At 42.6% G+C, this 15,230-nt stretch overlaps 2 protein-coding genes across 4 annotated transcripts in view; one reads left to right on the top strand and one right to left on the bottom strand.

Annotated features, from left to right (window-relative positions):
• hdlbpa (high density lipoprotein binding protein a) overlaps positions 1–15,230 on the top strand; it is a 239,887-nt gene that overhangs the window by 56,170 nt on the left and 168,487 nt on the right. The gene's annotated exons all lie outside the window — the stretch shown is intronic.
• crocc2 (ciliary rootlet coiled-coil, rootletin family member 2) overlaps positions 1–15,230 on the bottom strand; it is a 31,902-nt gene that overhangs the window by 8,810 nt on the left and 7,862 nt on the right. For all 3 annotated transcript variants that reach the window (XM_051077528.1, XM_051077529.1, XM_018670009.2), the window contains 20 exons: positions 13,111–13,278; positions 12,940–13,023; positions 12,058–12,161; positions 10,807–10,951; positions 10,245–10,351; positions 9,466–9,672; positions 8,583–8,679; positions 8,305–8,394; positions 8,073–8,204; positions 7,760–7,959; positions 7,166–7,348; positions 6,614–6,758; positions 6,363–6,509; positions 6,047–6,277; positions 3,723–3,916; positions 3,022–3,149; positions 2,477–2,646; positions 2,185–2,364; positions 1,776–1,910; positions 1,540–1,683 (listed from right to left, as the gene is read on the bottom strand). In XM_051077528.1, the coding sequence (XP_050933485.1) occupies positions 1,540–1,683; positions 1,776–1,910; positions 2,185–2,364; positions 2,477–2,646; positions 3,022–3,149; positions 3,723–3,916; positions 6,047–6,277; positions 6,363–6,509; positions 6,614–6,758; positions 7,166–7,348; positions 7,760–7,959; positions 8,073–8,204; positions 8,305–8,394; positions 8,583–8,679; positions 9,466–9,672; positions 10,245–10,351; positions 10,807–10,951; positions 12,058–12,161; positions 12,940–13,023; positions 13,111–13,278 (2,991 nt within the window). The remainder of the gene's footprint in view (positions 1–1,539; positions 1,684–1,775; positions 1,911–2,184; positions 2,365–2,476; positions 2,647–3,021; positions 3,150–3,722; positions 3,917–6,046; positions 6,278–6,362; positions 6,510–6,613; positions 6,759–7,165; positions 7,349–7,759; positions 7,960–8,072; positions 8,205–8,304; positions 8,395–8,582; positions 8,680–9,465; positions 9,673–10,244; positions 10,352–10,806; positions 10,952–12,057; positions 12,162–12,939; positions 13,024–13,110; positions 13,279–15,230) is intronic.

Genomic DNA, 15,230 nt, shown 5'->3' with positions numbered 1-15,230 from the left:
TGCTGTCTCTTCCCATCTCCTCACTGTAGTTTGCAGTGTAAGGAATCCACAGAGAGCAACATGATAAACAGCAGCCCCCCTGAGGTGGTGGTGAGGGAGGGTGAGAGGGGTGGAAGAGGGAGGATGAGGACCAGAGTGAGAAGAAGGAGGAGTGTTATGTTCAGAGGCCACACAAGATGGTTCTTTCTCATAAACTCTAATGTGAGAAAAAACAAGCCAGTGCTGATCTGGCCAATTATACTTTATTTTATCTGATTTTTTTGGGTGGGGAGTGGAGAAGAAGGGCCGAGAATATGAGTGCAGCAGTGTTGTGTTATGTGGATGGGAGAGGGGGACCTGGAGTCCCACTGGAGCCAGCCTCTCGCTGCTGCAAGGGAGAAAATAAACACTCCCCCACTGGCTTATTTACACAAGGGGTTAACTCAAACTTTGATTTCATATTATGGTACCAGGGACCATATCCTCCCCCCTCTGGTTCTCCCTTTCTCCCCTTGATTTCTTCCTCTTTCTTGCTCTCTAACTCTGTCACACACTCTCACTCCTGCTTTGTCATTGTCTGACATGAGAATCCTGAGATAGGATTAGTGAAAATAATCAAACAAGGAAATGGGTGGCAGCCAAATATGACAGTGTCACTGAAGCCTGACTTGATATATGGTTCTAGGGAGGGCTGTCCAAACCTCAAAACTCCTCTGCTCTGGCTCCACACAACCTCATTCACTATACTTTGACAAGACTTAGGAGACAGAGAGAAGACAGGATGATCCTCACTTTTGCTATTTTATTGAAACCAAAAAGTCCCACACAGATAAACAATCCACTTTTCCTGGAAAACCATGCTTTTAAATCAAGAGATGGTGACGCCCTTACAACTCTGCAGTTACATCTTAATTAGGTGACTGTGAGCTTGTTATTTCACTAAAATGCCTGACCTCAAGCAACCCCAAGAGTTTAAATTTACAGCTCTCATTTGGCTCAGAGAGATATGTCACTTTGCCAAAATTGTAGTCTAATTGCACTTTTAAGTTTATATTAAGGTCAGTGGAACTAAATTTTCCTGGACAGGAAAAAGACACAGAGAGCGAGAGCTGAGCTAGAGTCTTGAGAGTGGACACCACCTCTCCTTGTGGGATTTGGCCCTGCAGTTTCTGCACCTGATGGCACCCTGATGCTAGTAAAGCTCTGTGGCACCAGCCAGTATCAACAGAGGCCTATGGTAAATGGCTCTCCCCCACCCTGGTACTAATAGGTGCAAACTCCCCCTCACACTAGAAGCAGATCTGAGGTCTCCCATCCAATGCCAATCCAAACATGGCTATAATTTCCTATCCATTTCAGTGATCCTACTATACAAACAAAATATATCTTGTGACATCCAGCCGATACATTCTATGATTTGCTTGTAATTCTCTGTCCAAATCAAGATCCTAACATTCACTAAAGATTGACATTAGTCCTGTAGGTGTTAGCACGGCAACATAAATTGTTATACACTGGTGCCACTGAACAGACAAGCATGATGTTTTTAAATGTTCTCACCTCCTGTTGTGCATGTTCTCTCTGTTGGTTCAACTCTCTGACCTGCTCAGTTAGACTCTTCTTAGTATTCTCATGGGAGTTCAAAGACTCTTCAAATTGAGTCTGCAGGTCCTGCAGCTCAGACTGAAGGACAGCCATTGCATTCTGGAACACAGAAGTGTGCAAATTGATTGGCTGAGTCATATATACAGAACAAGAAAAGTGAGCAGAGCTAATATGAATCTGTCATGTTTCACCTTGTCCTGCTCCTGTTTGCTGAGTGCCTCCCTCTGCATGCGCTCCAGCTCCATGTGTGCTGTGGCCAAGTCCTGCTGAAGAGCCATTAGCCTCTCTGTGAGGGCAGCCTTTTCTGCCTCTTTCTGGGACAAAGCCTGGTTACAACAGACAAAAAGAGGTTAGTTTGGACATATAGCAGAGAAACTGTCATGTTTAGGTAAACTTCCACTGAGGGACAAGGAATACACTTGGGGTCTTCCATAAGGATACTGGCAGGACTTTTGATGGGCAAACACTAGCAACAGTGCTGGCAAAACTTCACATGATCGTTTTTTTTAACCCTTGACCTACTCTAATATTTTATGATGACATTTTATGGTTCATGAACAATATAAAAAACATAAAACCTATGAAGATCACCACACACACCTGCTGCTTTTCACTCTCAGCCTGCAGGAGGCTTTGGTTGTAGTCCTGCTGCAGCCTGGACAGCTCTTCTTGCACCTGCTGTAGCTCCTGCTGGCTGCGTGCACGCAGTTCCTCACACTGTCTACGCAGCTGCTCCTCAGCCTGCTCCTGCTGAACCATTAGCTCTGCACACTGCTGCTCCTATCAACCACCAAACACACACACGTACACCTTATTACTTAATACAAAGCTAAAGCTAAAGCTCTTACGTGAATTTGTCAGACCCAACCAAGCCGCATAAATCGTACTGTACCCTTTGCCGGCGTTCAGCTTCCAGCTGCTGTCTGTGAATTTGCTCTTTGTTGTTCAGGTTCAACATGGCGTTCCTCTCCACCTGAGCCAGCTTTTCCTCCAACATACTCTGCCCTTGTGCTGCTTGTGCAAGCTGGTGTTCAGCATCTACACGCATGCGAGCGGCATCACCTAGACAGCCAAATGAACCCATGCCCAATTCAAAATCTCACACAATAGATGATGGATAGATAGATGGAGATACTTATTACACATGGAGGGTGATGCAGGATCAGCAAGATTTTATTTGGAGTTTTATTTATAGGGGTTACTCATCCATGTCTTTAGGTGGAACATGCTAGCTTAACACTACTTATCTGATCCATGTGTTTGTGTGGAGTGGTGGGACTCTGGTCAGCTGAGAAAGCAGCTCCAGTGATCCTGCAGCCCAGCTGTTGCAGAGCTCACAGCTGAAATATGGATCTCTAGTGGGCTGTTGGAAAGGCTTCATGGCCAGGGGGCTTGGCATGGATGACAGTGGGGTCTCAGAGGGAGGGGACTACTCACGCGTCAAGGCCTCGTTAGTCAGGAGCAAGCCGCACTTCTCCCCTTGCATCCTAGTGTACTCAGCCTCCAGAGACGAGGCAAGCTCCTGGCTCTCAAACAGAGCTGTCTCCAGGGACTCCTTCTCTGCTCTAGAACACAGCGGTAAAGTGGTTTGAGCTCAGAAAAAAAAAGACCTTTGAACCACTAGGTGTAGAAGGTCATAAAATCCAATGATCCATCATAAGCATAGTTTCCAAATAAAACCATGTTACTTAAAGACTCTTGTTACACAAGACTGGCCGTGCTTTAGAAAGTAAAATTTGCTTAAAAAGTCAAAATGACCTTAAGTACACATTGGGAGTTGGTGTGACGTAAACACTCTCTCTGTCTCTCTCTCTCTCTCTCTCTCTCACACACACACACACACACACACACATACACACACACACACTGGGTTGTTTATAATGCTTTTGAGGACACTGGACTGACTTACATTCATTCCATACACTCTTAATCTAACCATAACCATAACTGATACATGCCTAAACCCAACCCTGACCAGTGAAGTCAGAAACAATTTGACTGTAACTTGTGTTGATTGCAACGGCAGAAAACAAACTGGGAAAACTGGTTTTAAATCTGAAATTGGTCCCAAAGATTTCAGAGGTCAGACCACACAAACAAATACACACATACACACGCATGCACAAATAAACTCAGACCTAAGGGCAACCAGCTCCTGCGTGAGACCGCAGGCTTTTCGGTCAGCGGAGTTTAGCTTGACATCTAGAGCAGCCTTGTCCTTGGCCAGTTCCTCCCTGTCATGGGTAGCTCTCTTTAGGGCTGTGGTCTGTGTCTCAAGCTCCTTCCTGCACGCACACAGCTCCTCTGTTACAGTCTGCATCTGCCTGTTGACCTGGAGATGGACACACACAAATAAAAAAAATGTCATCAAGCAATTAATTTATACAAGCAGCCAATAATAAGAACTAAATAGTACATCATTATGTGCATTAAAAGATAGCATACATACTTCATAGCAGAAACTACTCTTTCATGAGCAGGAGCACAAGCAGCCGAAGGAACTTCTAGCTACATAATGTTTGGGAATATGTATGTGTTGGATTAAGAATGAACCACCCAACGTCAACAGCATAAATTAAACAAACTTTAAGTGATTCATGACAGTGTATAGGAACTGCAGGGTCATAACAAATGCAACGCCTGAAGCAAACCAAAAATGATTTGTGGGGTTATGATTGTTTTCCCAATTACTGCTTAAATCACTATGACACACCACAGGACCTATATCTAGCAACACAAATAATGAACAGGGCAAATGTGCAATTTGTGTGGAACTCGCTGCATTTTATTCAACTCAAAAAACAGATTAATGTCTGGAGGTACTGAGTTGGAATTCATCTTTCTATAAATTCAGTGGATGCAGCAGGCAGTTTACTATGGAAACTGCACTTAAATAGAAACATGATAGACTTGCCAGATTATTTAAGTCAGTGTGGTCTAAGCAACTAAATCTTGAAAATGGTTTAAAAGCTCAGAGTAAAACAGATTTCACTGTGAAGGAACAGTTTAACATTTTAGGAAAAATGCTTTTTTTTGCTTTCTTTTTTTTTTTTCTTTCTTTTTAAGCGTTAAATGAGAAAATCAACACCACTTTCATGTCTGTATGCTAAACATGGAGTTAGAGCCAGCAGGCTTCTACTTAGCTTAGCATAAAGACTGGAGGCATGGGGAAGCAGCCAACCAAAGCTCTGTCCAAAAGTAAGTAAGCATCTTAAAAACCCATAAATAACACATTCTATCTAGTTTGTTTACTAAAAAACACAAAAACTGAAGTGTAAAAACAACAAGGTGTGTTTTTATGGGGGGGTTACATGCAGGAACTATTTCTTGGCTTGGCCAGTGACATCCTGGAGTCTCCACTGTGTGCCTAGCAACCTCCCTGTGACAACAAGACTCCACTTGCCTTGCCAAGAAACATTTCCAGCACATTACCCCCTGTAAAACCACAACTTGTCATTTTTACACAATGTATTGTACATACAACGTGTAAATTAGTGAGCTTTAGGGGTGCTCGTAAGTGGAAAATTAAGCTGTCAAGCTATTCTTCTGATTTGAATCAAACAATGATGAAGCTCTGTTCTGAAACGAGATATTTACTATCATTTATATGGTCTCAAAATGGTTTGCTGTGTCTTTAAGGCCAGTTACTGACACGCCATCACACAATGGTTAAGTCTGTATGAGCCTCTGCAACCTCTAGTATTTCACTGCAACAGACTGTTTGAAAAGCAACAGTCATATTAATTTGATTTTGAACCAAACGAAATTGAACTCACACTAACTAAATATTAGCACATGGTGTCTTTCAGTCCCTCCTTAGGTAAATATCAAAGTGGATGAATTACACTAATGTTATGGATGTGAAAAGCACCCAATAAGGGGGATGACACATGAGCTCAGTGCAGTGGAGGCCACTCCAGGGCTTGTTTTATACACAGCTGATTTATTTTTACAGATAAGCTATCTAAAAATGTTTGGATGGAATTTGTCAGATTGTTTAGGTTTGTTATATTCTAGCTAAGAGCAACACAAATATCCCAGTTTCACATTCAGAACAGATAATAAAACAGGAGAGGATTCTTTTCATTCTTTAGGGGACGAAACAGGGAGATCTGGATCTGCTGAAGGAAGAATGGGAATACTTTAGGTGTTAATTTATTGGCTGTTTCACTAAACCCCCACCGGATATTATATGGCTATCTATTTATCTTTTCCAGTTCACATTTGTTCATGAAGATCCCCTGCTTGTTATGTCCCAAGTTACTCATAAAACACAGAAATTGTTCTCCATATCCCATTTGAAAGAAAAAACCATGGCAGATGTGTTGATATCTCCAATACATTTTAATGTGACAATGAGCTCTGTGAACCTGATGAAAGCTATTAATAACGTTAAGTCTCCCAGGTGGTGGGAGCTGGGAAGATGGAGGCTGAAGTGTGTGAATGGCTGGGGGTCCCTGACCTGGGAGTGCTGCTCCAGGGCCTGAGCGTTCTCTTTTTGCAGCAGGCTCAGCTCTGCTTCTAGCTTCTGGCAAAGATTCTTTAAGAGGCTGTGGGAGCTCTCCAGGGCTTGTTTCTCAGCGAGCAGATTCATCATCTCTTGCTGCACTCGTGCTGTCTCCTCCCTGGCTGCTGCCCGTTCCACTTCGGCTTCCCGTCTACGTTCAACAAGCTCTGCCTTCTCGCTTTCTGTCTGGAAGGGAAACAAAATATTTAGCTTATGATTTGTTCGACTCTGCCTTACATCAATGTTACAGGGCAACTGCATGCCTACTGACCTGTAGCAGAATACGATTAAGTGCCACCTTGTCTTTGGCTAAGCCTTCACCGAGGGCAGCCATTTTGGCCAGAGAATCTTCTAGGGCAGCCTCTTGATTCTGCAGTTTGGTGAGGGCTAACTCCTGTGCAGCACTCTGGGACTCCATCTGTGGAGTTCATTATAAACGTAAGAAGGATTTAAACCACCAGGACCTGAGGAAGAAACCAGTAATCCAGATCAGGCTACCTGATGCACAACATAGCAGTCTACCTTGCTGAGAGCCAGAGCGAGGCTGGCCTTATCATCCTCCAGCACCTCCTTCTGCAGTGTGATTTGATTCAGATTCTCTTTAACTGTCACAAGCTCCCTTCGTAGATTTGAGTGTTTCCCCTCAAGCTCCTCCAGACTCCTATCGCTGAAACACACAATGTATCACATACATGACACACTGTCTCACACACACACAGATTATTTGTATAAACAGTCTCTTAACAGTAATCCATCTCCACTTTGAAAGATGTATAAATTTTGGTGCCAAAGGCCACAGCACTGAGGGAGTTACTTTTTTGTTGTATCGCATGTCCTGTTCCAATTCTCAGCTAATCAAATTTTTTAGGCAAAAGAAACCCCCCAGAAGAAGAAAAAAATCCCTCTTGCATGAGTGCAGTAATGCAATGTAAATCATTTACATTTTCGTCCAAATGTCATCTGGAGAATGACATGTGTTACTGATCTGAACTCTAAACAAACAGAACTTGAGAACAATCATGGGTGACGGGATGTGCTTTGTGTAACGGTCATTCTTCCGTGTTCATGCTGTACCCTCTTTGGGCCTCTGTGCGCTGGCGTGCCAGCTGCATCTCCAGATCCTCCCTCTGCTGCCTCAGGAAGTCCCGCTGTCTCTGGAGCTCCAGTGAGGAGCCTCGCAGTACCTCCAGCTCGGCACGCTGGGAGTCCACCTCCTGCTGCAGCCCTGACAGCCGCTTCTCCAGGCTGCCCTTCTCACTTAGAGACACAGAGGTGGAGAGAGGCAGGGAAAAAGACAGAGAGAGAGTATGTTAAGAGCAAGTGTTGCACAATGATCAACAACATCAGCATTATCATCACACTTGATTTTATCAATATCAACAAAACACTTTTAATATGTTCTGATAATGACAGTGCTTAATTAAACATAAAACCAAACTACAATATTTGTCATCATCAATATAATGGAAATCATTACAACACTGGAATTTGTCCAAAAACAACTTTTAGTCCTGATGGCAATTTCACAAATAGCAAAACAAAGTCTAGAAGATATTAAACAGAACACACAACTAAGCAAAATTATTTAAACTAACTACTTTTTATCTACAGCTTTGAAGCCCTGACACAATCTAGGAAAAGGATAATAACTACATCATCATGATGTACCTGGAGATGAGCTCCAGTGAGCGGCAATATCTACCGCTATCTCTGAGACTTTCCTCCAAGGCTTTTTTAGCCTCCTTATTTTCCCTCCCCACTTCCTGGATCTTCTGCTCCAGCTCTCTTCTCTCAGTGTCCCTCTCCTGCAGGAGACTACGCAGTGTGTCCACTTGCTCCAGGGCAGCATCCAGACACCCACGCAGGTCCTGTGGTTTGTATGTGAGAGCACACATAGGTTAACAGGTTAAGATGCTTAGATTAAATGTTTTTTTGAAAACATCTAGAGCAAAGAGTGGGGAAGACTAGTGGCTAGCCGCACCTGTGTTTGTTTCTGGTGCTTGGAGAGTGCACTCTGCACAGCCATCAGTGTAGTGTTTCTCAGAGGAGAGCAGTCATGGAGAGGAGAGGACACACTTTCAGAGCCACTACTGTCACCTTCTCCACCAACCAACTGGACATAATTTGGAGTAGGAAAAGAAAAGGATTTATGTTCTTATATGATCACACACAGAGAATTCTAGAAGCTTAGTGTTTTGTTTGTTTTTTCTGACCTGGTGAACATGACATAAAATCTTTTGGAGGGCTTGGATCTGTGTGTGAAGGACGTTCATCTCTGCTTTATCCTCTGTTCTCCTTGTCTCCTGAGCAGGAAACCATTGAGGTCAGATAAGCAGCACACATAGAGCAAGCCTGACATTCCCCAGACTGCAGCCCTCTAGACAAGGAAGTTGTGGAGTTTATCAACCCAAAGGTCCAGACTACAGCCAATATAGCCCCCTTAACCACCCGTCTATCTGCCATCTCCCACTCCTGATTCCCGTGGTCCCACCATCCTGTCCAGACTGATCTGCATGGTCTTGAGGCTCGCATCCTTCTCACTGTTCTGGCTCCGGAGGTGCTTCACAGTGTCAGACAACTCCAGGATTCTAGATACACCAACATGCAAGGAAATGGACAGAGAGTGAAATCACACATGCAGAGTCACTGAAGATAACTGAAGACTGGCATGTACTCCTCCTCTACAAGACCATCAACACTATCATGTTCTTTGCAGAGAATCATAGGATTAACAATGACTTTTGATAAGATCAAAAGGCAGCTTAGATCCTACATAAAAAGGCACTGACATTCCTGCAGTCTTCTGACTGAAGTGCACAAGGAGATGGCACAAAAGACTTGAATCTCCTTTATCAGCACAAGAGTAGTAATCACTGTAAATAGGTTTATATGCAGGATTGAATGATCAAAGCCTAGATATGTGAAGTTTTGAAGTTTCATCTACAGGATTAAATTTTCCTTTCCATTCAGACATATGAAGAGCATCAAGTTTGCAGTTAATCAAATGGTTGTACTACACATGGCCTGAAACTCTATGATGGTTTTTTTCTTTTTCACAGTGCTGGTCACTTAGACTGTTGCATAAAGATTTTGCCATACTGTTTATAGTGTGGTAGCTATCCCCTGTATTTTAAAAAAATGGAGCCTTGTGATAGCCAGGCCCAGATAGTCAAAGTCAAAGTCAAAGTCAGCTTTATTGTCAATTCTGCAGCATGTACAAGACAACAGAGAATTGAAATTACGTTACTCTCAAACTCTGTGACAAGAGTAGACCTAAATGTCTATATATTTAAAAAGAAATAAGTATTTAAAAAGAAATAAATAAGAACTGTACAATATAAACAGTAGACAGACAGATCCAGAGATTACTTTACCTGGAGTTAAGTTCAACTTTCTCGGCATCCCAACGACCCTGAAGCTGCATGGCCTCTTTCAGCTTGTCCTTCAATTGCCTCTCCAGTTCTGACATCTCCACACCACTAGAGGTGCTCTCCTGTGTTACTCTGGCCTCTAAGCTCATGCAAGCAACATGCAGCTGCCGACTGGCAGCATCACACTCCCCACGCATATTAGACAGAGTCCTGTTGAAAAGATTAATGTGCATTCAGGTTTGCAGAAAGTGTCGTAACCTATGAAAGGTCTGTAGGGGTAAGGAATCACCTTGTTTTCAGACATACAGTTGTGAGCCATTAAATCAAATTAAAAAACAGTCTGTTTGTATTTGAAAAGGATGAATGTCTGTGGTGATTAAGCTCCTGGATCAAGACTCACTTTGAAGTGTCTTCAGTTTAAGTTACAATTCAGCCTTTGACATGATCACAGCTGTCTATGAGCTGAGCAATCATTATTAAAGCAAATTACTCTTCAGCACTGTTCACAGCAGTTCAACATGATAGAGGCCATGTCTTTTAGGGCTCAAGCTTTGTCCTGATGGATGATTTTAACAGCGAGCAGAGACACCTTAAGCCATCTGTCCCCCTAGTGAGGAAACAATGAGCAGGGGGACTGGCAACCCTGTTGACCTGTTCCACTTTGATCCTTGGCTGAGAGAAATGGATTGTGGTTGCAGTCGTGAGTGTGAGACACAAAAGAGGTGGGGGTTCTTGTGGAATCCTGGGTTCCTGGAGGGATTCTGGCAGCGTGCCACACTCACCTGTCAGTGAAAGTCCTTAGCTGGGTGAAAGTGCTCCGCAGGGAGGAGGCCTGGCGCCACAGTGCTCTGACATGAGCCTGTTCACGACTCAACCGGGAGGCACATGTCTGTAGAGAGAAGCAGACAACAAGGGAACTAGAGACTGGAGGGTGGGTGGTAGGGGTTGCTTACAGCAAATGATGGCACCTCTCATTTTATTGTGATACCAAACAGATGCAATACTGGAACTCCAGGACTCACACTGGCACACATACAAATAATTGGATTTCCCTGAATCAACAGATGTAGCCCATTTACAGCACGAACACCAGATTGTTTGCACAAAATTTTCCTCCCCCTCAGCAGTTGGAATGTTTTCACAGGAAACAACAACTCAAAAATCATAGCAATGAAATGAACAGGGAATGAAAATGAATTGACGAAACTGGCTATGAATGGAATTCCTACCCCATGTGAACTCAACAGGAGTTTAATTGCACAATCTCTGTGCAGAAAGGAATAAACTTGAGCTTCCCCTGTTGCTTTTTTGACACAAGCACTTCATTTTTGTGGTTTTTCTCACCTCTTGCTCTTTCCGCAGACGGGTATCACACAACTCAACGTCCTCACGGGCCTTCCACAAGCTTTCTGTCAGCCCCTGGTTGACAGTGCCTGCCTGTTCCAGTTGTTCCCGCAGCATAGAGTTTACTTGGCTGAGGCTGGCACACCTGGAAAAAACAAGTCTTATGACACTGGAAGAACATTTGGCACTTCTTCCCTGTCATGACATCCTCCTATAACCCTACCACAGCACCCGAACTCTATCGTTCATATAGCCAGCATATCACTCTTACATCTGTAGCCTTTAGATCCACCCTTGCCAACCAAACTTACAGGGTGAACATGTGTGGCAGTTTTACAGGGTCTGTGTCAACTTAGATTTAATTTCCACCAGATCTTCTTGTAGAGTCATTTACAGAAATGTTTACACCATTCTCACACTCAACACACACACTCTTACAGTAAACCACACCACATTGCTAAGTTTGCTTATCTGTCTGAGATTGAGCCTAACCCATGTTTCCATGTATGGTATGATATTGTGTTGAAAGGGCACTGGGAGGCTGGGAAAGAGGGATTCAGTAATCCTAAATAGTAAGCAAAACCATGTAAGTGATGGTTGTAGACTCATCTCTACATTACACCTAAATTATCAAGTACTTAAGTAGATATAGCTTGGTAAAGCAGCAGTGAGTGCTATTGGTAGGCAGTAAAAATGATCAGATCCTGTTTTTGCCATGATCATTTCAAAGTTCCATAACTGCATAAATCATAGGGAATTAATATCTGGCTTCAGTGGTAGAGGTAGACCCATATTTAATGGGTAGCATCATTAAAATGCTGTGGAGAAGAGGGCCAACATAGCCCCACTAATTTTCTCTGACAAATTGAATGCTGAGATTATCTGCCAAGGGCAGGTTCTGCTTTCTCCCTGCAGCAGAGGAACGGAAAAACAGCAAGAAAGCTCAAGGAACTGCTGGGAATGTCACTGGTCCACACATTTCTCAGATATATTTCGACTTGATTTCTGATAATCAACAAGAAACAGACAAACAGGAGCAAATTTCTAACAGGCTTATCTGTGAATTTACTGTTCTGTGTCTGCATCCAAAAAGCAGCTCCCTGCTGCAGCTTTTCTGATTTCTGGATTCCAAACATTACACTTTTTCAAATACTTCCCTGATATGTATTACTTATGAATACAGACTTTGCACAAGTGTCTCTGTTGGCTGGGTAAGCTGGCTACCTGCTCTGCATGGTGCCCATCACTCACCTCTTCTGCTCCTCCTCCAGCTGAGCAGACGTATTCTGGACAGCCATGTTCAGATCCTGCTCTGTCCGCTGCTGACGCTGGGCTGAGTCCAAGTGGGCCTGCAGCTGAACACACACACACACACACACCACCACTACTGGCACCCTGATAACACTTCAGTATATGGTAGCAGTGGTAAGTTAGCTTAGTTGCCTAATATTTATAAAGCAACATAATTACAGTGTAAATCTGCTAAGCCAAACTCTCTCTGAGGGCTCCTCAGCCAAGAATAATATTTGGGTGAATTAAGTATATTCAAATAAAAGTGCAAATGTTATTCTTAATATGAAAGTGCATGTTTAACTTTTCAGTTATGCATGATTCATTTACTGGTTGTTAAAATGATGCTGGCATAAACAACTGGATTCAAACTAATGGCCATAGAGGATGGAACTGCATCAAAATTGTTACATGGAGATATATTGGTTCACAGAGCTCATGTCTAAATTGCTGATAATGAAAAAAAAAACATTTGCTTTCATGGAACAAGTTGAACATTTTAACGTTATTAATATTTTTGTAACCGTATACTGTAACATACTAACATTGTGATCATCCTGTGAAAAGACTGATTTTATCCATCATCTAACCCTATGTAGAACGATCTTCTTTTTCAGGGCAAAGAAGTTCTCCATTTGACAACACCTCTATCTGAAAAACCTAATACAGTAAAATGAAAAACTGCCAAAATAGTTTTTAACTGTGCTAGTAAGGCAACATCAGATATATCGGTCAGTTTAAAACGTTAAGTGTAGGAAGCAGACTCACCTCTAGAGGACCCTAGAGATCTTATTATTTATATCTAAGCAATACTCATACTTGAAGATGATGATCTAGACATACCAACAATCTCATCTTCTCAGACTCCGACGTCTTCTCAAGCACTTGTTCTTCTAGTTCTCCACACCTCCTCTTGTACTGAAGAACCTGGTATAAAACCAACATAAAGTGCACAGTGACGCCAATGGAACTTTATCTTTTTCATTCTGAATTGTAAACTTCATTTCTAGTCACCTTGGTCTGCAGCTTCTGAACAAGTTGGGCCTGTCTCTGCTGGGCCTCCTGGTAGACCTGCAGTTTTTGTCTGTAAGCTCTCTCCTTGTTCTGCAGGTGCAGGGATCCTTGTGATTCACTCTCATGGTCCGAGTCTACTGCTGACTGCAGCATCAGCATCTGATCGAGCTGGATGGAGTGGTAACAAATTAGCTTTAGCAAGTTGGACAATGTGACAAGGTATTATACATTACGATAGATGGTACACATCCAGTCTCACCAGTTTATTAGATACTTTTTATAGTCTAAAATCTATCTAAAGTCTATTGTCTAAAATCCATTGCAACAACCCTGCGACAAATCCTTAGTTTACAAAGCTTATCTTATTCTCTTTTACTGACAGTATGTCAGGGAGGTGTTGAACTATCTAAATTCATCCCACCACTCACAAGGATTATTGCACACCAATTTGATGGATTGTATTACATGATATGGGTGCACTAAAAAACTGGTAACTCATCTGTTTTATCTGGATGTCCCATTGATAAATAAATGGGCTAAAAGATGAATTGGCATTCTGACGATTCACTTTGCAGTTTTCAACAGTCCACTGCAGGTGGTGCTTGAGTTAATACATGGGAGTTTTGCTCAGTGTATTCTATGAATGCATGTTCATACCAAAAAGAACATCTCATGTTTGGTTATTACTATCATCACCTGATTCAATGATATCAATACTGATGAGATAAAATTTTCACTTTTCCTCACAAGAACACTGGTAAACATTTTGACTGACTAGACAAATTTAGAGACCTACAGTTTTAATTAAGCATGAGGGTTGTACAAGTAGTGGCTAGGTTTAAAGATGGGCTGAGGTGTTACAACATTAATGTTAGTCTATGGAATGTTCAAGTACAGTGTGTTTGTATTTTAGTGTTAATGCTTGTTTGGCTGTGTGTGTGCAATGCATCTGTCAAATGCATCGAGAAACAAAGATATACAAATGCACTGGTCTTTCTCATTGTGGAATCTCATATCCTCTCCCATATCTGAAATCCAAATGTCCTGTAACCTCTCAACCTCACACAACCTAAACTCCCTCTGCACCACCCACTCTCTATCCTGGTGCCAGACACCCTGTCCTCACTAATACAAACCACATGGCCCTTGAGCACTACAACACACTGCGTGCCTCCAGCTGCCCTTGCCGACTTCTCATTTTAAAAGAGAGGAAGAGAGCCCCCTCCCCTGCAACACACTCCAAACCACCATCCAAGCCCTTCAAATCAACCCTGCGACCCACTCCCTCCCTCCTCTCCTCTGTACCTCATCTCTTCTCTGGGTGCTTAATCTCTCCAGCAGGCTCCAAGAGAGCCAAGACAATAGTCTCACTGTTCAACACTGGACCCAGCCACTTTGCCACCATTATTAACACATTTCCAAATGCCCTTTTCAGAATTTTATACTACAAACTACACTAACGGCCATCATGTACTTGGCGCTGTGCTTTTGGTGTTTTTCTCCGAGGACCTGGAGAGCACAAAAGCTTCTTTTACTGCCCGTTGTTGAGGTGACAGCTTTAGAGACTGAGAAGGGAGGAACAACATGGGCGGAGTGTTTGAAACACAGAACTGCAGCAGCTGTGTTTAAAGGGACTCCTGGAAACAGCTGTGTGTGGAGCATTAGTGATTATGCATCTTTTCAAGTATTTTGGCACAACTATAGCAATAACACTGACTTGCTAACAAGCATGTACCTTATAAATACACCTTGAATACAGGGCTATAGCACACAAAGTTTATTGTAAATTAATAATTTACACATATTTGCCACTGACAAGACTCTGCCCAAGTGGAAGCACTATTGTCAAAATCTACCAAGGGGCACTTGTGCAAAATGAGTCATGGGCTGCAGCAGACCATTCACTATTATTACCCATCTGCAAAAATGCACCTTTAATACTTCAATAATGAACACATTAAAATAATTCTTTGATTATATAATAATGCAGGATTCAGATGATGTTTCGGATGATATTGTACTTTAAAGGTACTCAGTAGGGTTTTTGACCACAAGTAGCGCTATGGAGTAAAATGTTCATGGGTAGGTTCCTGCTTTGATTGTACAATGCACATGCACAT

This window comes from Lates calcarifer, linkage group LG17 (assembly GCF_001640805.2).
Source record: "Lates calcarifer isolate ASB-BC8 linkage group LG17, TLL_Latcal_v3, whole genome shotgun sequence".
NCBI classification, from domain to species: domain Eukaryota; kingdom Metazoa; phylum Chordata; class Actinopteri; family Centropomidae; genus Lates; species Lates calcarifer.
Note: the sequence above shows the minus strand (reverse complement) of the source record. Positions and strands in the feature narration are given on the sequence as shown.